The sequence below is a fragment of the Elephas maximus genome, chromosome 15 (genome assembly GCF_024166365.1).
Source record: "Elephas maximus indicus isolate mEleMax1 chromosome 15, mEleMax1 primary haplotype, whole genome shotgun sequence".
In the NCBI taxonomy this organism is placed as follows: domain Eukaryota; kingdom Metazoa; phylum Chordata; class Mammalia; order Proboscidea; family Elephantidae; genus Elephas; species Elephas maximus.
The window spans coordinates 42,565,184-42,588,482 of record NC_064833.1 but is presented as its reverse complement, the minus strand read 5'-3'; the positions used below and the strand labels follow the sequence as shown (position 1 = coordinate 42,588,482).

Below are 23,299 nucleotides of genomic sequence, written 5' to 3'. Positions count from 1 at the left end.
ATGTAGTCTTTGATCTTCATCAATAAGTGCTTCAAGTTGTCTTTACTTTCAACAACCAAGGTTGTGTCATCTGCATATCACAGATTGTTAATGAGTCTTCCTCCAATCCTGGTGTCCTGTTCTTCTACATATAGTCTAATTTCTGGGATTATTTGTTCGGCATACAGATTGAATAAATATGGTGAAAGGATGCAGCCTTGGCGCACATCTTCCCTGATTTTAAACCACACGGTATCCGCTTGTTCAGTTTGAAGGTCTACCTCTTCCTCTGTGTACAGGTTCCTCTAGAACAAAATTAAGTGTTCTGGAGTTCTCAATCTTTGTAATATTATCCGTAATTTGTTATGGCCCACACAGCCAAATGCCTTTGCATAGTCAGTGAAATAGGGGTAAACATATTTCTGGTATTCTCTTTCAGCCAGGATCCGTCTGACATCAGCAACGATATCCCTCGTTTCAAATTCTCTTCTGAAACCAGCTTGAATTTCTGGCAGTTTCCTGTTGATGTACTGCTGAAACCATTTTTGAATTATCTTCAGCAGAATTTTACTTACGTGTGATATTAATGATATTGTTCAATAATTTCTGCATTTTGTTGGATCAACTTTGTTTCAAACGGGCACAAATATGGGTGTCTCCTAGTTGATTGGCCAGGTAGATGTCTTCTAAATTTCTGGGCATAGACAAGTGAGCACTTCCAGCACTGCATCCATTTGTTGAAATATCTCAATAGGTATCCTGTCAATTCCTGGAGCCTTGTTTTTTTGCCAATGCCTGCAGTGCAGCTTGCACTTCTTCTTTCAGTACTGTCAGTTCTTGATCATATGCTACTTCCTGAAATGGTTGAACGCTGACTAACTCTTTTTTTGGTACGGTGACTCTGTGTATACCTTTCGTCTTCTTTTGATGCTTCATGCATCATTCGATATTTTGCCCATAGAATCCTTCAGTATTGCAAATAGAGGCTTGAATATTTCATCAGGTCTTTCAGCTTGAGAAATGCTGAGTATGTTCTTTGCTTTTGAGTTTCTAACTCAGGTCTTTGCACATTTCACTATAGTACTTTACTTTGTCTTCTCAAACCACCCTTTGAAATCTTCTATTCAACTCTTTTACTTCATCATTTCTTCTATTCACATTAGCTAGTCTGTGTTTAAGAGCAAGTTCCAGACTCTTTTTTGACACCCATTTTGGTCTTTTCTTTCTTTTTAGTGACCTTTTGCTTTCTTCATGTCCTTGATATTATCCCACAACTTGTCTGGTCTTCAGTCGTTAGTATTCAGTGCATCAAACTTGTTCTTTAGGTGGTATCTAAAATGAGAAGGGATATACTCAAGGTCGTACTTTGGCTTTTGTGGCCTTATTTTAATTTTCTTCAGCTTCAACTTGAACTTGCATATGAGCAATTGATGGTCTGTTCCACTGTCGGCCAGTGGCCTTGTTATGACTAATAATGACATTGAGCTTCTCCACCAACTCTTTGCATAGATGTAGTTGATTCAACTCCTGTGTATTCCATCTGTTGAGGTCCATGTGTGTGGTCACCGTTTATATTATTGAAAAAAAGTATTTCAGTGAAGAAGTTGTTGTTCTTACAAAATTCTGTCATGTGATTTCCAGCGTGATTTATATCACCAAGGCCATATTTTCCAGCTACTGATCCTTCTTTGTTTCCAGCTTTCACATTCCAATCACCAATACTTATCAAAGAATAGACTCTGGAGCCTGATTTGCCTAGGTTCCTATCCCCGTTGTGCCACTCACCAGCTGGGTTACCTAGGATAAGTTACTTAACCTTTTTTTTTTTCTTTTTCTTTTAATTTTTATTGTGCTTTAAGTGAAAGTTTACAAATCAAGTCCGTCTCTCACACAAAAACCCATATACACCTTGCTACACACTTCCAATTGCTCTCCCCCTAATGAGACAGCCCACTCTCTCCCTCCACTCTCTCCTTTCGTGTCCATTTTGCCAGCTTCTAAACCCCTCCACCCTCTCATCTCCCCTCCAGGCAGGAGATGCCAACATAGTCTCAAGTGTCCACCTGATCCAAGAAGCTGACTCCTCACTAGCATCCCTCTCTAACCCATTGTCCAGTCTAATCCCTATCTGAAGAGCTGGCTTTGGGAATGGTTCCTGTCCCGGGCCAACAGAAGGTCTGGGGACCATGACCACCGGGGTCCTTCTAGTCTCAGTCAGACCATTAAGTCTGGTCTTTTTACGAGAATTTGGGACCTGCATCTCACTGCTCTCCTGTTCCCTAAGGGGTTCTCTCTTGTGTTCCCTGTCAGGGAACCATCTGGTTCTTCTGGTCTCAGGATGATGTAGTCTCTGGTTCATGTGGCCCTTTCTGTCTCTTGGGCTAGTAACTACATTGTGTCCTTGGTGTTCTTCATTCTCCTTTGGTCCAGGTGGGTTGAGACCAATTGGTGCATCTTAGATGGCTGCTTGCTGGCATTTAAGACCCCAGACACCACTCTCCAAAGTGGGATGAAGAATGCATTCTTAATAGATTTTATTATGCCAATTGACTTAGATGTCCCCTGAAACCATGGTCCCCAAACCTCTCCCCTGCTATGCTGCTCTTTGAAGCATTCAGTTTATTCAGGAAACTTCTTTGCTTTTGGTTTAGTCTAGTTTTGTTGACCTCACCTGTATTGTGTGTTGTCTTTCCCGTCACATAAAGTAGTTATTGTCTACTATCTAATTAGTGAATACCGCCTCCCACCTACCCTCCCTTCCCCATCTTGTAACCATCAAAGAATATTTCTTCTCTGTTTAAACTGTTTCTTGAGTTCTTATAATAGTGATCTTATACAATACTTGTCCTTTTGCAACTAATTTCACTCAGCATAATGCCTTCCAGATTCCTCCATGTTATGAAATGTTCCACAGATTCATCACTGTTCTTGATCAATGCATAGTATTCGATTGTGTGAATATACCATAATTTATTTATCCATTCATCCGTTGATGGGCACCTTGGCTGCTTCCATCTTTTTGCTATTGTAAACGGTGCTACCGTGAACACGGGTGTGCATATATCTGTTCATGTAAAGGCTCTACTTTCTCTAGGATATATTCCAAGAAGTGGGATTGCTGGATCTAATGGTAGTTCTATTTCTAGCTTTTTAAGGAAACACCAAATCAATTTCCAAAGTGGTTGTACCATTTTACATTCCCACCAGCAGTGTATAAGTATTCCAGTCTCTCCACAACCTCTCCAACATTTATTATTTAGTGTTTTTTGGATTAATGCCAGCCTTGGTGGAGTGAGATGAAATCTCATTGTAGTTTTGACTTGCATTTCTCTAACGGCTAATGATCGTGAGCATTTCCTCATGTATCTGTTACCTACGTGAATGTCTTCTTTAGTGAAGTGTCTATTCATATCTTTTGCCCATTTTTTAATTGGATTATTTGTCTTTTCATAGTTGAGTTTTTGCAGTATCATGTAGATTTTAGAGATCAGGTGCTGATCGGAAATGTCATAGCTAAAAACTTTTTCCCAGTCTGTAGGTAGTCTTTTTACTCTTTTGGTGAGGTCTTTGGATGAGCATAAGTATTTTATTTTTAGGAGCTCCCAGTTACCTACTTTTTCTTCTGCATTATTACTGATGTTTTATGTACTGTTTATGCCATGTATTACGGTTCCTAACGTTGTCCCTATTATTTCTTCCATGATCTTTATCGTTTTAGATTTTATATTTAGGCCTTTGATTCATTTTGAGTTCGTTTTTGTGCATGGTGTGAGGTATGGGTCTTGTTTTATTTTTTTGCAGATGGATATCCAGTTATGCGAGCACCATTTGTTAAAAAGACTGTCTTTTCCCCATTTAACTGTTTTGGGGCCTTTGTCAAATATTAACTGCTCATATGTGAATGGATTTATGTGTGGATTCTCAATTCTGTTCCATTGGTCTATGTATCTGTTGTTGTACCAGTTCCCTGCTGTTTTGACTACTGTGGCGGTATAATAGTTTCTAAAATCAGGTGGAGTGAGGCCTCCCACTTTGTTCTTCTTTTCAGTAGTGCTTTACTTATCCGGGACCTTTCTCCCTTCCATGTCAAGTTGGTGAATTGTTGCTCCATCTCATTAAAAAATGTCATTAGAATTTGGATTGGAATTGTATTAAATCTATAGATCGCTTTTGGTAGAATAGATATTTTTATAATGTTAAGTCTTCCTATCCATAAGCAAGGTATGTTTTTCTACTTATGTAGGTCTCTCTTGGTTTCTTGTAGAATTGTTTTGTAGTTTCATTGTATAAGTCATTTATGTCTCTGGAAAAATTTATTCCTAAGTATTTTTTCATCTCGGGGGCTAATGTAAATGGTATTGATTTGGTGATTTCCTCTTCAATGTTCCTTTTGTTGGTGTTGAGGATTCCAACTGATTTTTGTATATTTATCTTGTATCCCGATACTCTGCTGAACTATTCTGTTAATTTCAGTAGTTTTCTTGAGGATTCCTTAGGGTTTTCTGTGTATAAGGTCATGTCATCAGCAAATAGAAATACTTTTACTTCTTCCTTGCCAATCTGGATGCGCTTTATTTCTTTATGTAGCATAAATGCTCTGGCTAGGACTTCCAACACAATGTTGAATAAGAGTGGTGATAAAGGACATCCGTATCTGGTTCCCGATCTAAATGGGAATGTTTTCAGGCTGTCTCCATTTAAGGCGATGTTGGCGGTTGGCTTTGTATAAATGTCCTTTATTATGTTGAGAAATTTTCCTTCTATTCCTATTTTGCTGAGAGTTTTTTTATCATAAATGGGTGTTGAACTTTGTCAAATGCCTTTTCTGCATCAATTGATAAAATGTGATTCTTGTCTTTTGTTTATGTGGTGGATTACATTGTTTTTCTAATGTTGAACTATCCCTGCATTCCTGGTATGAATCCCACTTGTTCGTGGTGAATTATTTTTTTTTGATATGTTGTTAAATTCCATTGGCTAGAATTGAGGATTTTTGTATCTAAGTTCATGACGAGTGTAGGTCTATAATTTTCTTTTTTTGTGATGTCTTTACCTGGTTTTGGTATCGGAGATACGCTGACTTCTTAGAATGAGTTTGGTAGTATTCCGTCCTTTTCTGTGCTCTGAAATACCTTTAGTAGTAGTAGTGTTAACTCTTCTCTGAAAGTTTGGTAGAGCTCTGCAGTGAAGCTGTCTGGGCTGGGGCTTTTTTTGTTGAGAGTTTTGATTAGCTTTTCAGCTTCTTTTGTTATGGGTCTATTTAGTTGTTCTACCCCTGTTTGTGTTAGTTTAGGTAGGTGGTGTGTTTTTAGATATTTATCCGTTTCTTCTAGGTTTTCAAATTTGTTAGAGTACAGTTTTTCATAATAATCTCATATGGTTCTTTTAATTTTAGTTGGGTCTGTTGCAATATCACCCATCTCGTTTCTTATTTGGACTATTTGTTTCCTTTCCTGTTTTTCTTTTGTCAGTTTGGGCAATGGTTTATCAATTTTGTTGATTTTTTTCAAAGAACCAGCTTTTGGACTTATTAAGTGTTTCAATTGTTTTTCTGTTTTCTATTTCATTTAGTTCTGCTCTAATTTTTATTAGTTTTCTTCTGGTGCCTGAGGATTTCTTTTGTTGCTCTCTTTCTGTTTATTCAAGTTAAAGGATAATTCTTTGATTTTGGCCCTTTCTTCTTTTTGTATGTGTGCATTTATTGATATAAATGGACCTCTGAGCAGTACTTTCACTGTGTCCCAAAGGTTCTGATAGGAAGTGTTTTTACTCTCATTGGATTCTCTGAATTTCTTTATTCCGTCCTTAATGTCTTCTATAATCTAGTCTTTTTGAGCAAAGTATTGTTCAGTTTCCAAGTGTTTGATTTCTTTTCCCTGTTTTTTCTGTTATTGATTTCTGCTTTTATGGCCTTATGGTCAGAGAAGATGCTTTGTAATGTTTCAATGTTTTGGATTCTGTTAAGGCTTACTTTATGATCTAATATATGATCTATTCTAGAGAATATTCCATGTACACTGGAAAAGAAAGTATACTTGGCTGTTGTTGGGTAGGGGGTTCTGTATATGTCTGTGAGGTCAATTTGGTTGATTGTGGCATTTAGATATTCCATGTCTTTATTGAGTTTCTTTCTGGATGTCGTGTCCTTCACCGAAAGTGGTGTGTTGAAGTCTCCTACTATTATTGTGGAGCTGTCTATCTTACTTTTCAATGCTGATAGTGTTTGTTTTATGTATCTTGCAGCCCTTGCCTTGGGTACATAAATATTTAATATGGTTGTGTCCTCTTTGTATATTGTCCCTTTAATCATTATATAGTGTCCTTCCTTATCCTTTATGATGGATTTAACTTTAAAGTCTATTTTGTCAGAAATTAATATTGCCACACCTGCTTTTTTTTGATTGTTGTTTGCTTGATATATTTTTTCCATCCTTTGAGTTTTAGTTTGTTTGTGTCTCTAAGTCTAAGGTGTGTCTCTTGTAGGCAGCGTATGGACGGATCGTGTTTTTTAATCCGTTCGGCCACTCTCTGTCTCTCTATTGGTGTATTTAGTCCATTTACATTCAGCGTAATTATGAATAGGTATGAATTTAGTGCTGTCATTTTGAGGTCTTTTTTGTGTGTGTTGTTGACAGTTTCTTTTTCCCACTTAATTTTATGTGCTGAGTAAATTATCTTTTTATATTGTCCTTTCCTCTTATTCGTTGTTGTTGATTTTGTTTCTTCTGAATCTGTTTTTTTCCTTGTATTTTCTTTTGATGTGTAGGATAGTTTGTCTCCTTTGTGGTTACCTTATTATTTGCCCCTATTTTTCTAAATTTAAACCTAGCTTATTTCTTTGTATCGCCTTGTCATCCTTTGCATATGGAAGATCTATGGCTACATTTCTTAGTCCCCCTTTATTGTGTTAATGTTGTCTTCTTTTACATAATAACATCTCTCTTTCCCTGTTTTGAGCATTTTTTTAATCTTGATTTATTTTTGTGATTTCCCTGTCTGGGTTGACTTCTGATTGCTCTGCCCAGTGTTTTAGCCTTGGATTGATACCTGATACTATTGATTTTCTAACCAAAGAACTCCCTTCAGTATTTCTAGTACTTTTTCTTTGGTTTTTAGGAATTTCCTAAACTTCTGTTTATCTGGAAATATCCGAGTTTCACCTTGATGTTTGAGAGATAGTTTTGCTGGGTATATGATTCTTGGCTGGCAATTTTTTTCCTTAAATTTTTCATATAAGTCATCTCATTGCCTTCTTGCCGGCGTGGTTTTCTGCTCAGTAGTCCGATCTTGTTCTTATTGACACTGCTTTGTAGGCGTCTTTTCATTTATCCCTAGGTGCTCTTAAAATTCTCTCTTTATCTTTTGTTTTGGCAAGTTTGATTATAGTATGTCTTGGTGACTTTCTTTAAAATCTAACTTATGTGGAGTTCGATGAGCATCTTGCATAGATATCTTCTCATCTTTTTTGATATCAGGGAAGCTTTCTGCCAACAAGTCTGCAGCACCTCTCTGTGTATTTTCTGTTTTCCCTCCCTGCTCTGGTATCCCAATCACTCATAGGTTATTTCTCTTGATAGAGTCCCACATGATTATTAAGATTTTTTCATTTTTTAAATTCTTTTATCTGATTTTTCTTCAAAAATGTTGGTGCCAAGTGCTTTATCTTCAAGTTCAGAAATTCTGCCTTCCACTTGCTCACTTCTGCTCCTCTTTCTATTAAGTTGTCTACGTGTGTAATTTTATTGTTAGTTTCATGAATTTCTGATTGCTGCCTATGGATTTTTCCAGTTTATTAAATTTTTCATTATGTTCGTGAATAATCTTTTTAATTTCTTCAGCTGCTTTACCTGTGTGTTCCTTGGCTTGTTCTGCATATTGCCTGATTTCCTTCCTGACGTTTTGAAGGATTCTGTATATTAATCTTTTGTATTCTGCATCCAGTAGTTCCCGCAAGGCACTTTCTTGTAGAAGATCCCTTGATTCTTTGTTTTGAGAGTTTGTTGTGGGAATCATGGTCTTTTTCTTTATTTGACTTGATATCGACTGTTGTCTCCGAGCCATCTATAAGTTATTGTATTAGTTTATTTTATGTTTATTTACTGCGCCATAGTTTGTTGCTTTGTTTTGTTCTGATATGCCCTAATGGGTTGTTTGAGTGAGCTAGCTTCATTATTTTTGCCTTTGGGCTCTGATATCCTTTCCTCAGAGGGCTAGAGCTGTTATCAGCTATATCAGTCTAGGATTCCATTCACTTTTTTTGTATGAGTTCAGCTCAGGTCTGCTTGTAGCTGCTCATCAAGCATGTGATACATACTCTGTCCTACAGTCTTAGAGGGGCGGGAGTGATTGGTGTAGGTGTCAGTATCTGGTTGCAGCACAGTGTCATGCTCTGAACAAGGCAGGGGCCTGAGAATTGTCCCCCAAGTGTGTCTGAAGAAAGCGTGTCCTTGTTTCCTAGAGAGTAGCAGTTAGGTGAGTTCTGCAGACGGACCATGGGCACCCAGTGATTTTGGTTGTAAGAATTGGGAGGTAGCAGTTATCCTTGGATGCCTGTTGCGGGTGGGTGGGTTACCTGAGTGGAGTCACCAGTCCTGAGGCCCCTGATGTAGGTAGGTGAGGACCCTGTTTAATAGGCAAAGCAATGTCAAACATCAAACACCCATCTCTCCACCGCACAGTGGAAACAGTTGTAGTCTGCCAACAAAGGCCTATTCTCCTGAAATAGGCCCACACAGATACATGCCAAGGGGAAAGGTACTCAAAGTCTACGGACCGTTTATGCCTGCAGGAGCCATTTCTGTCCTGAGCTGCCCTGGTTAGTGGAGCTGGCAAATTATCTTTTCCCCCAGTTGCAAATTTATTCCTTCTCCAAGGCTGGGAGGATGGCTTTGGGCACTCACCAGGGCCTGCCTCAGGCCCAGGCAAATCAGCCACTGTAATCAGCTTGGCGACGGGCGGGGGGCAGGGGGGACGCAGTAGAATATAAGCAAGTACTTAGCTTTTGCTGAGAGTGCCATTCTTCTCTGGTTCCGGAGGTGTGAGTAGGCTTTGTGGCTGGCTATTTCTTCCTGAGGAACCTGCGGCCGAACGCTAGTACCAGCCTGCCACCGCTGTTCCCAGGAATGGTGCCTGAAGGCTTCCGGTGATTCAGATCTGGTAACTGTTCCCTGCTTCTGAACTGTCTCTTCCTCCCCCTGCCCCTCAGTTTGTTTTCTAAGCTTACATTTGATGTTCAGGGCTCCTAGCTTGTCATAAATGTACTTGTTTCACATTTTTTTCCGGGTCTTTTGTAAGAGGGCTCGCCGGGAGGGTTTATCTATTCTGCCATCTTGGCCCCGCCTCCCAGATTGTTATTTGATGGGGAAAAAAAAAAAAAAAGAACTGTTTTCATAGCTATTTGTAAGTAATTTTAAGCAACATGTAGATCTTCAGGGCCTCCAGTATTTGGTGTTTTGTTTTAAATTAGATCGTTATATTAGCAACTATAAGATTCACAATAAATGTGTGACTATTTTTGTTATTGGCAACTGGAAATATTACTTCACATTTATATAATGGTGCCAGAACTGATAATATTTTACCAAACCCATTGCTGTCGAGTGGATACTGACTCATAGTGACCCTATAGGAAAGAGTAGAACTGCTCCATAGACTTTCCAAGGAGCACCTGGTGGATTCGAACTGCCAACCTTTTGGTTAGCAGCTGTAGCACTTAACCACTATTCCAGCAGTGTTTCCTTGATAGTATTAACGTTTATTAAATGGATTCATTTTTAAGGTGAAATTGTGGTACTTATATAACACTAATATTCTGTATTAAAATTTTTTTAGTTATTGGACTGTAAGTGGCTTTGGTATTCATTGTGTCAAAGAATTTTAAAATTGGTTCTACATTTTAAGCCAGTTATTTAAATTGGTAGAGTTCTACAGTAAATTTAGGTAACCATTTTATTCTTATAACTACTGATGGACAAAAAAAAAACTAATGAAGTCCAAAACTGGTACAAAGTAAATTAATGGCTTTACAAAAATACAATAGATAATTCCTTTTTGTAAAATGTTTAATCCTGAAATACACAGGGTGAAGAAGTATATACTCTCCTCCTTTTACCTTTCATCTATTCAGTTTTACCCTTCCCAGAGATAACTGCTTCTATCAGACGATTTCTTTTTGTTCTTCTATAACTTATTTAGTGTATGTATAGAAAAACCCATGCTTGAATTTATGTACTGTTTCCAAAACACAATTTGGATTATACAGCTGTTGTGTGCCCCGAGTCGATTCTGACTCATAGTAACTGTGTAGGATGGAGTAGAACTGCCCTGTAAGGTTTTCTAGGCTGTCATCTTCTCAGAAGCAGACTGCCAGCTCCTTCTGCTGCAGAGCAGCTGGTGGGTTTGAACCATAGACCTTTTCGTTAGCAGCTGAGTGCTTAACCACTTATGTACCAGGGCTCATTTGGCTTATACTACATGTATTTTTCACTTCAAAGAAATCAAATATACGCTTTTGGTCATAACTTTAACTGTACCTCATTTATAATGATGGAATTATACAGTGTAGGTATTCCAAAATTATATCAATCATTTCATTTTAGACAGAGTTGATCCACATTTTCTTTCTCCCCTCACCCTACCTTCTTCCCTTCTTCATTTGGGTGCCTAAAAGAAATCTCAACTTAACATAGCCAAAACTGAATTGGCTTTTGCTCTCAAAACTTCTTTTCCTGCAGCCCTGTTCTTGCAGTTGCTCAGAACTAAAACCTTGGAGTCATGCTTCTCATCTCTTTTATAACTGAACTTCTGCTTACTCATCAGTAAATCCTGTAGGCTCCATCTTTGAAATGGATACAGGATTGCACCACTTTTTACCACCTGCATGCTACCAGTGTCATCTCTCGCTTGGATTATAGCCATCATGTCACAACTTGTCTTCTTGTTTCAGCTCTTTATCAATATTGTTAAGTCCCTGTAGAGCAGCGAGAAAAATCCTTTCAAAACATGTGTGCAGTAATGTCATGACTGCTCAGAATCCCTTGTCATTTCCCAGCTTTCTTAAAGTAAAAGCCAGTATCTTCACTCTCTATGACTTGATATGTATCTGTAGGTCTGAGCTCATCTTTACTTGTCTTACCGCTTATTTGCTGTGCTGTCGCTGTCCTTGCTTCTATACTTGAAAACGTCAAGTGCACTCCTAAGTCTCAGGGCCTTTGCGTCGTTTTTACATCTTCCTGGAATTCTTTGCAGCAGATTTCTCCATAGAGCTCTTAAAAACTGGCTTTTTTTTTTTTTTTTAACAAAGAGTGTTGAGTTTTTATAAGGCACGATGGTCTAATCTAGGGTTTGAGTATGAGAAACAAATGTCTATGCCTCATGCTTGTAAAGTATTTGAAATCTAGTATAATTGCAAATATGGGAACCAAGGTAGGAAGAGAAGGCAGTTGTGCACAGATGTAGCAAGTAGTCACTGTCATTGCTCAAATGAGTACATTGGTGTTAATGGGTAGTTTCTACTTTGGAGATCATTCTAAAATCATCAGATTGGATTTAGTACAAGCCTTAAAAAGCAAGATCTGATTTATTTTTTATACGACTTACAAAGTACTAATGTTATATATAAGTTGTTTTCATTAACTTATTTATTATGTAAATACATATGGTTCTATTTAGATATGATAGTTATATATTGCTATAAATTATTGTTTAAAATTATTTCTGAAATTTTATCGTATAAAAATTGTTGAAACTCACTCATTTCTTTATTTTGGATGAACAAACGTTAACATACGTAATCTAGAGACTAGAGTATCACATTTCATTTAACCAAGAAATAGATCTGCCTTTTGTGTAATCAGATACCTCTTTTGAATACAATAAAATCAGTTTTAAAATTTGAGAAATTCTATGACTAAGATTTAGTTACTGGGAAAATTCACATATAGGAAGGCCCATTTCATTTCAATTATGGGTGAATAAAGTGCTTTTGTAGTTGAGCTCCCCCTTTTTTTTCAAGTAACCCTTTTATTGGTGTATTACTTTTATACTGAAAATTGTACAATTTGTTAAGTTACAGCTTAATGAAATTTTAAATATGAACACATCTGTATAATGCAAAAATAACACATTACCATTATTGCACAAGCCCAACTTTCAGTCACACATCCGTCACCGGAGTTATCACAACCTCTTGACTTCAAGCGGGTTAATTTTGTGTACTTTTGAATATTTCAAAAATCAGAAATTGTACAAGATAAACTTATCTAACATGGTTTTTATAATCTCATACAAATTATAATTTTAAACAAGGAAAGAAACAATCTTCAGATTACTTTTTATATGTATTTTTGGTAAGACTAACAGATATATATCTGTTAAATAACTAGCTGTTCTTATGCCTAGAATCCCGACCATTGTCAGTTCCCATGAAAGCCATGCTGAATATATCTGAAGGCTGCAGAAGTCCTGAAGAAAGAATGAAAGAATTTATTGGAATAGTATGGAATGCAGTAAAGAGTCTCACACTGCAGGTAAAATAAAAGTTAGAAATATTATAGCTTTAATTTCTATGATCGTTTTTCATTTTCAGCACCTTTAATATCATAAGTTTTTTGAGCAGTAAATACTCTTTGTACCATCTAATTTCCGTAACCTAGTTGAAAATGATAGGTGTCCTTGTCATAGTATAAACAAAATTGTATGAAAAGCATACTGTATGGTCTTCCTATTAAAATTGTATAAAAATACAAATTATGAAATGTTTCTTGAATTTAAAAAGAATTAACTCATTCTATTTTTGCTTTATTTAAGTATTATTTAAAATTTTTAATGTACACATCACATTCTTACCTCAGTACTAAGGTAAGAACTGAGTTGAAATTAAAATAAAGGGTTATCTAGTTATTTTTCCTCTCTAATTCCAAATTAAATATGGAAATATTTACTTACTGAATTGTCTTCTCACTTATTTTCAATTTTTAATGCACATAATTTGACATTACTGAATTACCTTCCTTCCGTATCAAGTTTTACATAATGAAAATACACAATTAGATCCTTATCAGATGTTACTGTAATAATTGGACAAAAATAACAGGTGTAAACTTTAAGTTTCTCTATAGAATTTTTTCTCTTTGAATGAAATATGAAAAATGATACTAGAGTCAACTTTATAGAATTTTTATGTATCAAACAGTAAATATCTAATAGGGTCTTCCACTTCTGCATAAGATATAGAAAATCACAAGAGAAGGTTGCCACCACTTTAACAAAAAGAACAGGCTAGATGATCTGTTAAGCCCACCAGAGAGCTGTGGTCCCAGTTCACACTGCCATAACACCAGTATGCTAAAACCCAAACTGTGAAAAGCAGTAATTACTAGAATAGATGGAATCTACAGCTGCTTTCAGCTTTGGCAAAGCACCAGGAGAAGGAAGCTCGTAGGCATAAGTAAGAAGAAAACAGATCAATGTCTAACATATTTTTAAAGACTGAGTATGAACTAGCATGAGAGTTTAGAATACCTACAATCCTAGACACAAAGAGGGAGGTGTGTGCCCATATCCATCACTTATTTTCCATGGGCCTTCATCTAATATTTTCTATAAAGATTGGGAATAGAGCAGAAAAATTGAGGAGGAGCCTCTCAATGAATATGCGCACTGTGTCAGGGGGTGAAATACAACACCTCACAGGCACTTTGGTCCTTTCACTGAATAACAAGTGGAGGCCCTGTATCATTCAGAGAGGGGCAGGAAAGCTAGAGAGAACTCTGCCGATATGCAGCATCCTGCAGCTTGTTGAATTTTTGAGAGATGGACAAGATAAATGAGACAAGCCATTTATACACTCGGATCCCAGGCCCTGCTAAAATGAAAGTGTTCTTATCTTGCCCTTAAATTATTTGAAGCCTCTGGTGAAATTAATGTAATTAAAGGAACCACAAAGCCCAGAAACAGCTCAAATATAGACTAGATTGACCCAATCCCCCTGCCCCCTGCCATATAGATACTAATGGCCAACCAGAAGAAGCAGCTTGGCCTTTTTTGAACACTAATATTATTTCCTCATCATCTACTGTTCTTTGCATATATTGTATGGCATACAATAAATCATTATAAGATGTATTAACAATCAAGAAAATATGATTCATCAAGAGAGTAAGTAGTCAATATGATCAGACCCAGTGCTGACCTAGATTTTGAAATTATTTGACGGGGACTTTAAATTATGTTAAAGGATGTAGTGGTTACAGTGTACATCACGTAAGAATAGAAGGTGAGTTGCAGCAGAAAGGTAGAAAGTATAAAAAAAGAGACAAGTAGAAATGCTGTCTTAAAAAATGTATCAGATATGAAGAATTCTTTCAATGAGTTTATCCGAAAATGGACCCAGCAGAGAGTGTATCAGTGAACTTGATGACAAGTCAATAGAGTTACCCAAACTGAAATACAAGATTTCAGAAAGAGTGAATCATAGAAGAGAGAGTCTACAATCTGAGGAACAATATCAAATACCCTCATATATCTCTATTGGAGTCCCATAAGGAGAATGACACAGAAGAAATATTAAAAGAGATAATAGTCAGGAATTTTTCAAAAGTAATGTAAGACACAACACATAAATCCAAGAATCTCAGTAAACTCCAAGCATATTAAATAGGAAAAGCACACTGAGGTATTTCATAGTCAAACTACTGAAAACCAAAGGTAAGGAGAAAAGCAGAGGCTGACGCATCATATGCAAGGGAACAGTGGTAAGAAAAGACCTGACTTGTTATCAGTAGTAGTGGAGGCCAGAAGACAATGGAATAATATCTTTTATTCCTGAGGGGGAGGAAAAAAAAAAAAAAAAACTGCCCACATAGAATTCTGTAATCAGCAAATCTGTGCATGAAAAATTAAGGTCAGATAAAGACCTTATTTTTCTTCAGCAGATATTCAATAGGAAATATGTTCAAAGAAGTTATTGATGCTGAAAGGAAATAAATGATGACAGAATCTTGGTTCTGTGGGAAATAATGATACTGAAGAAAAAATACATAGTATTCAATATTAAGCATCAATTTACAGCGTTTACAGCCTCTCGTTTCTGAACATGCTATCTAATAAAGTTAAGAGAATAGTGGGTCTTGGGAACAAGGGAGAAAATGTTACTTGTCATTCTCTTGTTATAACTCTTAGCTTGTAGGAAGTGTGGTTTTTTTAATAGACATCACCTATGTCTCACCAATTTCAGCCACCTTTTGAGGCCTTTTACTCCATTTTCCTAATTTCTTGTGTTGACTCACCTTCCTTCTCTAAAGCACAGTGGTGGCATCAGATAATAGAGATGAGGGAAAGGAATGCAGGAAACATTTGGTTCATTTACATTTTTTGCAACTGAAGTTGGCAGAAAATACATAAATTCTGTACTACCTAAATGTTGCTGAACATTTATATTCAATGTTAAGGTAATAATAAAAGAGTATCTCCTCATGCTAGGGGTGTTATAACAGAAATACCACAAGTAGATGGCTTTAACAAAGAGAAATTTATTTCTTCACAGTAAAGTAGGCTAAAAGTCTAAATTTGGAGTGTCAGCTGCAGGGGAAGGCTTTCTCTCTCTGACAGCCTTCTCCTCAGTCTTTCCCTGGACTAGGAGCTTCTCTGCACAGGGACCCAGGGTCCAAAGGACAGGCTTTGCTCCTGGCACTGCTTACTTGATGGTATGAGGTTCCCCTGTCTCTCTGTTCAGTTCTCTCTTTTATATCTGAAGAGATTGCCTCAAGACACAATCCAATCTTGTAGATTGAGTCCTGCCTCACTAACACAACTGCCACCCATCCTCCCTCATTAACATCATCGAGGCAGGATTTACAGCATCACACAATACCTCACAAATACTGGGAATCATGGCCCAGCCAAATTGTGGCACACATTTTTGGGGGACATAATTCAATCCATGACAGTGATGTATAGTTTTGTTCCTTCTAATTATATCTGTTTATTTAATTGCTTTTAGCATTTCTCAGTCTTTTCACCTGAGCAGAGACCTGTTATTTAAGGGAATGCGGATGATGCATGGATAGTTCTCAGTTATGTTACATTAAGTCAAACTTTATTTGTATTCTTGGCTTACTGTAGTGTGTGGTCACAAGAAAAATCTCAGCATTCTCTTTCTTAATTTTGGGGCCTCTTATTTCTTAATGTAATTTTTATATCCTGTGTTTCTCCACAATGCATTGCTGACCTTCATGTTCTCCTTTGATTTCACTGACTTACTACATTCTATTTCAACTGAATCTCCAGTAAAATAAGTTATTTTTTTCTGATCAGTACTACTCTTGTAATATATCTTGTTACACACCATTTTAGTAACCCTCTAGAAAGAGTAATTCTAAGTGTGTTTTGTGTACAAGTATAAGACAAATACTAAAATAATGTACTAGTAAGCAGTTAAAAATGTGAGTTACTAAAAGCACATGTTTCTATTATAATGATTAAATAAGTAATTGTGAGCTTATCTGATTGTAGTTCAGTTTGAAATTCTGCATTATGGTTTGACATACACAGTGTTCCGTAGAAGAAGGAAATAATCCAATAATTGTCAGATCTCTCGCCAGCACTTAACCTTAAATATCAGGTTTTTCTCAAGCACTTTATGTCAGCTGTATTCAGGAATTAGTGGTATTTTTATTTCACTAAATTGGTACTAGGAATTGTGGTAGAAAAGTCATTTTTCTTTGGCTGTTTTCTTATTTAGTGTATATAGATCTTCATGGAAAACATCTCTCTTGAATTTTGAAGTCCAACCTGATGTTACACAAAATTTCTCTTTTGATTATCTTATGTACAGCTGTATCTCCTAAGCAATGCACTTTTCTTGTTCTTTTGCCTATAATCTTTTTCACTCTGCCCTAGTAGAGTGCTTTGCTATGAAAATCTGCTAGAGTAGGAAGTGCTTTGCTACCAAAATCCTAGAAAATAAGCTTGTATAGCATTCATTTCATTCAGCACATATTTACTGAATTTTAATATGGTGGAACTGTAGAAAATTTCTTAGAATTTTATGTGTCTTTTCAAAATTAATTGCCATCTTCCCTGAGAAGTAGCCCCAGATTTGGCAAAGAAGGTGGCAGTATAATTTGAGGAATTGTTAAGGTGCTACTGCTCCTTTGTGTCCTCCTTTGGCTTTCTAGAATTTCATATATCTTTTCTGCTAAATATTGTAGTTTTTGAAAATCTTGTTAAAATACAAGTATTTACCTAAGAACCATAGCAAGTTAACATTTTAACACCCTTTTATAAACTTGTTTATAATTTAAAACAGCCAATTACCTGGTACCATAATACATTGTGGATGCATATTTCCCTTCCATTTATTTTTTTCCTTTCATTCATTCTCACATTCAGCACTTAATTTTTGTTATATAGCGTGCTAGGTGCTGAGGAGACAACAGAAAAAAAGTAATTCTCTTTGGCTAGTGGATAAAGGCAAAATGCCATGTTGTGAAGCATCTTGTGAGAAACTTCTCTTAGAGACATTCCTTAGAAAACTCTTAGGATCTAAAAGGAGAAAAAGGGATGTGACGATAAATGTCATTTACTTCAAGGATGCCTAGGCCATGCAATTCCTAGTTTATGACTGAGTTTAGATATTGTCCCCTCATGAGTATTTATTGATTTATAGAGGAACTAAATGACATTATTGCATGGTGTAGAATATTACTATCAAGAATATTTAGCTATTTGAAGTTTACTGTGCTCCTAAATGTTTTTTCATGATGCTGTAAGTGGTTTTATTAAAGGTAATCTCATTCCCTATTTATTCCACAAAAGAATTGAATAATTGGGTGCAATTAACCTTTACTTATATCATTTCAAGCAGCCATATGACACGGAATTTGAAAGATAGTATTAGGTTACATGATTATTTGATAGGTCTAGGAAAATCTTCCAACTTAAGACCCCAAGTGTTATCAGAAATCCTAATGATACCTATATCCTAACAAGCAGGCACATTAATGTTCCAGAACGTAGGATACCCTGGAGAACATTCTCCTTTAGCCAGGATGAAGCAACAGGGATCAGATTGATCCACCCACCTGAAACAACAAAAAAACGTGGGCAAAATACATGAAATAACGGTTTGTAAAACGCTGGACAGTAGGCAGAGAAGGACGTTGATCCCAGAGAGACTTAAGGTAAAATCAGCAAGACTTGGTGGCTAATGAGGATGTGGGGAATGAGGGAAAGGAGGCAATCTTAAGTAGAAATGGTCTTCCATTTCCCAGTTTTTTGGTGTTTAGATGATTAATGATACCATTAGCTGATAGAAGAAGCAGGCTTTCAGGGTGAAAGGCAAATAAGGAGTTTGAATTTATATGTGTATTTGAAATGCTTATGGAATGGCCTGGTGTCTGTTAGACAGTAGGCTATTCATATCTGGAGCTAGAGATTCACAGTAGAGGCAGTTTTTACAGCCTTCTACAGATAGTTAATAAGCAACATCATGATAAACGGAGAAAAGATTGAAGTCAAGAGTTCCTGTGAGTCAGAACTGACTCGACAGCACCTAAAAACAACACAGATGGTTAAATGCAGTAGAAAGGGTCATTCAAAGGGAACATAATTTTTAAAGTAGTCAGTAGATAAGAAAATATCCACAAGCAGCACTCATGGAAGCAGCAGTCAGGACATCAGACGATGCATTGGATTGGGCAAATCTGCTGCAAAAGATCTCTTTAAAGTGTTAAAGCAAAGATGTCACTTTGAGGACTCAGGTGCAGCTGACACAAGCCATGGTGTTTCCCATCACCTTATATGTGTATGAAAGCTGGACAATGAATAAGGAAGATCCAAGAAGAATTGACACTTTGTATTGTGGTTTTGGTGAAGAATATTGAATATACCATGGACTGCCAAAAGAATGAACAAATCTGTCTCGGAAGAAGTACAGCCAGAATGCTCCTTAGAAGCAAGGATGATGAGACTTTGTCTCACATATTTTGGACATTTTGTCAGGAGGGACCAGTCCCTGGAGAAGGACATCATGCTTGGTAAAGTAAAGGGTTAGGGAAAAAGAGGAAGGCCCTCAATGAGATGGATTGACACAGTGGCTGCAACGATGTGGTCAAGCATAGCAACAATCATAGGATGGCAGGGGACGAGGTAGTGTTTCATTCTGTTGTACGTAGTGTCACTATGAGTCAGAACTAACTCGACAGCACCTAACAACAGTGACATAGATAGTTAAATGCAGTAGGAAAGCATCATTCAAAGGAAATACAATTTTCAAAGCAGTCAGTAGATGAGGAAATATTTTTGAGGAAAGCTTTGTTGTTAGGTGCTGTCGAATGCTTCCGACTCATAGCAACCCCACCTGACAGAGTAGACCTCCCCCATAGGGTTTTCTAGGCTGTTTTCTGTATGGGAGCAGATTGCCAGGCCCCAGGTCTTTTCTTCCTCAAAGTGGCTGGTGAGTTGGAACCACCAACCTTTCTGTTAGCAGCCAAGTGCTGAACTGTTGTGCCACTGAAGAAAGCTGTAAGTGATCAGAAATGTAGGAGGAGAAGTTAGTAAATTCATGGAAACCAAGGATGTATGGAATTTTAAGGAGCCAGTAGTCAGCAGTATCAAATCCTGGATGTTAAGTATGGGCCTTACTTCCCTTATCTGTTATGAAATGGTTAAACACTATTTAAGATTAATTTTAACATTTTTGTGGTGTTGTTCTGGTTTTTTGCTTGTCTAATAATGATGCAATATTTTTATTAGCTTTATCACCAACAATTAATCTTATATGTCATTTTGAATTTATTGTAAGTAGATAGTGATTAATATTTTGACTAAATAAGCTTATTTAGTATGAATTAACATAAAATTACAGGAGCACCAAATGAAATATCTTTGTATAGGTTATCTTGAATATGACCTAGTCATCTGGCTTGCCTCACCCTGGTCCTGGCCCTGTATTAAATATACAAAATATTTAGACATTGCCAGATGCTAATGTATTCTGGAAATTTTTAAAGATAAAGTTAGATTATGATTAAATGATTAAAATCTGAGTCTTAAAATTCTCAGTTGTTTTTTTTTTTTAAAGCAGTGTCCACGTTCCAAAATGTTTTATGCACAAAAATATAAAACAGAAAACCTTGAAGTTGTCATCAGATAAAACAGAACATCATGACTTAAAATCATCAAAGGATTATTCTTTTAGTGGAAGTTTAAGCAAGTAAATGTGTTTGGAACCAGAGTTTCTGGAAAGTTGATTTTGGAGCCAAAATTGGTATTTACTAAGCCCATGTTCTTTTTTCCTTATGGTAGAAAGACTTACATTGCATAAAGACATTAACAGTATTTGCTGTAACCTATTTATTTTTCAGTGGGAAACGGGCTTCCACGCTTCATTGTAATGGATTATTTTATACTACATATAGTCTTGAACAATTTTTTTTTTTTAAGTGAGTTTGGCTTTGGAGCTTTATAGTAATAAAAATAGATAAGCATAAACTCACTAGTTCTTTGCAATTTTTCTCTATCTGCTGAGCAGCAGAGAACTTATCTGTTATACTTCAAAAAGCTACATTCTAATCCCAGAAGCACATAATTGGTAGTGCATGTAGTTGACAACATAGAAATACTCTGACCTGACCTGGAGTTTACCTGGTTTTTGCCAAACTCAGCTTTCTTGCCTTATGTACTGAAGTTCATGTTAATGTTTTTGCCTTTTGCGTTGAAGTTCTTGTTATTGTCCTATGGCATTTACTAGGTGTTTCCCCTAGTCTCTGAAATCTTCTGAGGGGACAGTATAGTGTAGTAGACCCTTTATTTTTCATACAGAGCATCCCGATCTCTTCTTTTTGCTAATGGTGTTCTGTTATTCCTTTAGGGAACTGCTTCTCAATTCTGGTTTTGATGAGAGTTTCAGTCAAGGCTCCAAGCACCATAAACTAGGCACGCTAGGCCCGTAGAACTCCTTCTCACAGGAGTTTACATCTGGAGCATGACCGGTGGTGCAGTGATCGTATTGGTTGATATACTTGGTTTCCGGTGAAGTTCCTAGCTTATCTCCAGGATAAAATGGGAATGGACATCAGGCCAGAAAAATCAACTGTCAGTTACCTTCATTGTAAGAGTGAGTTTTTACAGTTAATGCTTACAGATTTTGTACACAGGCCCATATTCTTATTTATAGATACTGAGGAAGTGACAGTCATTACATGGTAGTTTGTTAGAAGGCACAAGTTTCAAATACAAATCAAAGAATTTTTTTTCATGTCGTCCCTTGACAAGTATTTACGGGAAAAGTGTGGAGGTGGATAATACTTGCTCTGGAAAGGAGGACAACAAAGGTTCACTTTTGAGGTTTTTAACTTGAAACCTCAGATTAAGTATGTTTAGATTCCTACTGAATATGCAATACCCAAAAATATTTTCATAATGCACTGAAACCTTATGAAACAGGAAAGCTGATTTGGGTGATAGTTTATATATTCGTAGTGCAAAAGGAATGCTATTAATTTTGGTGGCCACTATACCTGTAGGTAGTTTAAAGCATAAACAGCAACATTTTTTGAATAAAAAAACTGAGAACATCTTTTGTATATCCATGAGGGCTAATACATGAATCTAGCATATTATACATATACAGTGCTTCTTATTGAATTTATTTATTGAGCAAACATTCAGGTGGCATTTCCTGTGTTAAATGCTATGGTTTTCCCTATTTAGAGATGAGGGAACCAAACTTATGGAGAGATTAAATAACTTGTCTAAGGTCCCACAGCTGAATTTGAACCCACCTGGCTGAAGAGTCAGAGCCCTGGTGCACAGTCATTAGGAACTCAGCTGCTAACCGGAAGGTCTGCAGTTTGAATCCGTCAGCCCCTCCTTGAAAATCCTATGGGGCAGTTCTGTCCTATCCTATAGGGTCACTATAGGGTCGCTCTGAGTCAGAATCTACTTGACAGCAATGGTTTTTTGGGGGTTTGGCTGAGGAGTCAGTGTAATTAATCACCCTGCTAGGCTGCCTCTGTGGAGTGCAATGATGAACAGTATGCCTGAAAAAATTAACATCAACAAATGAAATTGTGTTTGTTTATTTAATAATAATTTATTGAGAATCTAGTACATGCTAGTCGCGTATATGTACTTAAACTGTAGAGTAATCAAAATAAGGAGCCTCTGACTTTATAGAGCTTACATTCTAGTGATAATATAGTTAGAATATTAATATTTTAAAACACTCTAGTATTAAGCTTCTTGAGGGATTGGACTATGTCTTTTGTCTCTCTGTTTCTGACTTCCAGCACGGTTACTGGTAGATATTAGAGAATGCATGAATGAAAGAAAGGAAAAGTGAGTAAGTGAAAATACAATCTGCAATGTTTATTTATTTATTTTTATTTGAAATTGTTTACTGAAGAGTAAAATATATTCAAGCAGAGGACGTTTAATTCTGTAAAAATTTTGCTAGGTATAATTATAACTATAGTTTCCAGTTTTAAGTCAAGAGAAGTGTGTTATGTGGGAAGTGGAAAATATGGTACAGCATTTTAAGCATTTATATATAATGTATTTTATATGATGGACAGTGGGTTAATTAACATTTTTAGACTAATGTATAAATACAGCTATTTTAGTCCCTCCTTTTTAATGGAGTTATGATCACAACTATATCAAAAGAAAAAAAAAACCCAAACCCATTGCCATTGAGTCAGTTGCAACTTATAGCAACCTATAGCTATAAAATCAAAACCCAAACCCATTGTCAAGTCAATTCTGACTCATAGCAACGCTAGAGCTGTAAAACCAAAAACCAAACCCATTGCTGTGGACTCAGTTCTGTCTCATACCACATACCGACCCTGTAGGACAGTGTAGAATTGCCCCATTGGGTTTCCAAGGAGGGGCTGGTACATTCGAACTGCCAACCTTTTGGTTAGCAGCTGAGTACTTAACCATAGCTATACCCCCACCCCCACCCCCAAAAAAACCAAACCCAGTGCCGTCGAGTCGATTCCGACTCATAGCGACCCTATAGGACAGAGTAGAACTACCCCATCCATAGAGTTTCCAAGGAGCGCCTGGCGGATTCGAACTGCGGACCCTTTGGTTAGCAGCCATAGCACTTAACCACTACACCACCAGGGTTTCCAAAGGGTATAAATTAGAAAGACCTGAGTTTACTAAACTTAGATATGGAGGTGGAGTGTCACAATGACATGTATTTTTTCAAATGCCACATACATTTGGAACTTCAGATAAAATGTGTTATAATCACTTTGTCTATTAAAATAAGAATACCAAATAATTTTTACTTTATTGGTTTATCCTC

The 23,299-nt window shown here is 36.7% G+C and overlaps 1 protein-coding gene across 15 annotated transcripts in view; it reads left to right on the top strand.

The window, feature by feature from the left end:
* Window positions 1-23,299, top strand: part of VPS13B (vacuolar protein sorting 13 homolog B) — a 915,182-nt gene that overhangs the window by 451,964 nt on the left and 439,919 nt on the right. For all 15 annotated transcript variants that reach the window (XM_049854597.1, XM_049854595.1, XM_049854593.1 and 12 more), the window contains one exon: window positions 12,379-12,506. In XM_049854597.1, the coding sequence (XP_049710554.1) occupies window positions 12,379-12,506 (128 nt within the window). The remainder of the gene's footprint in view (window positions 1-12,378; window positions 12,507-23,299) is intronic.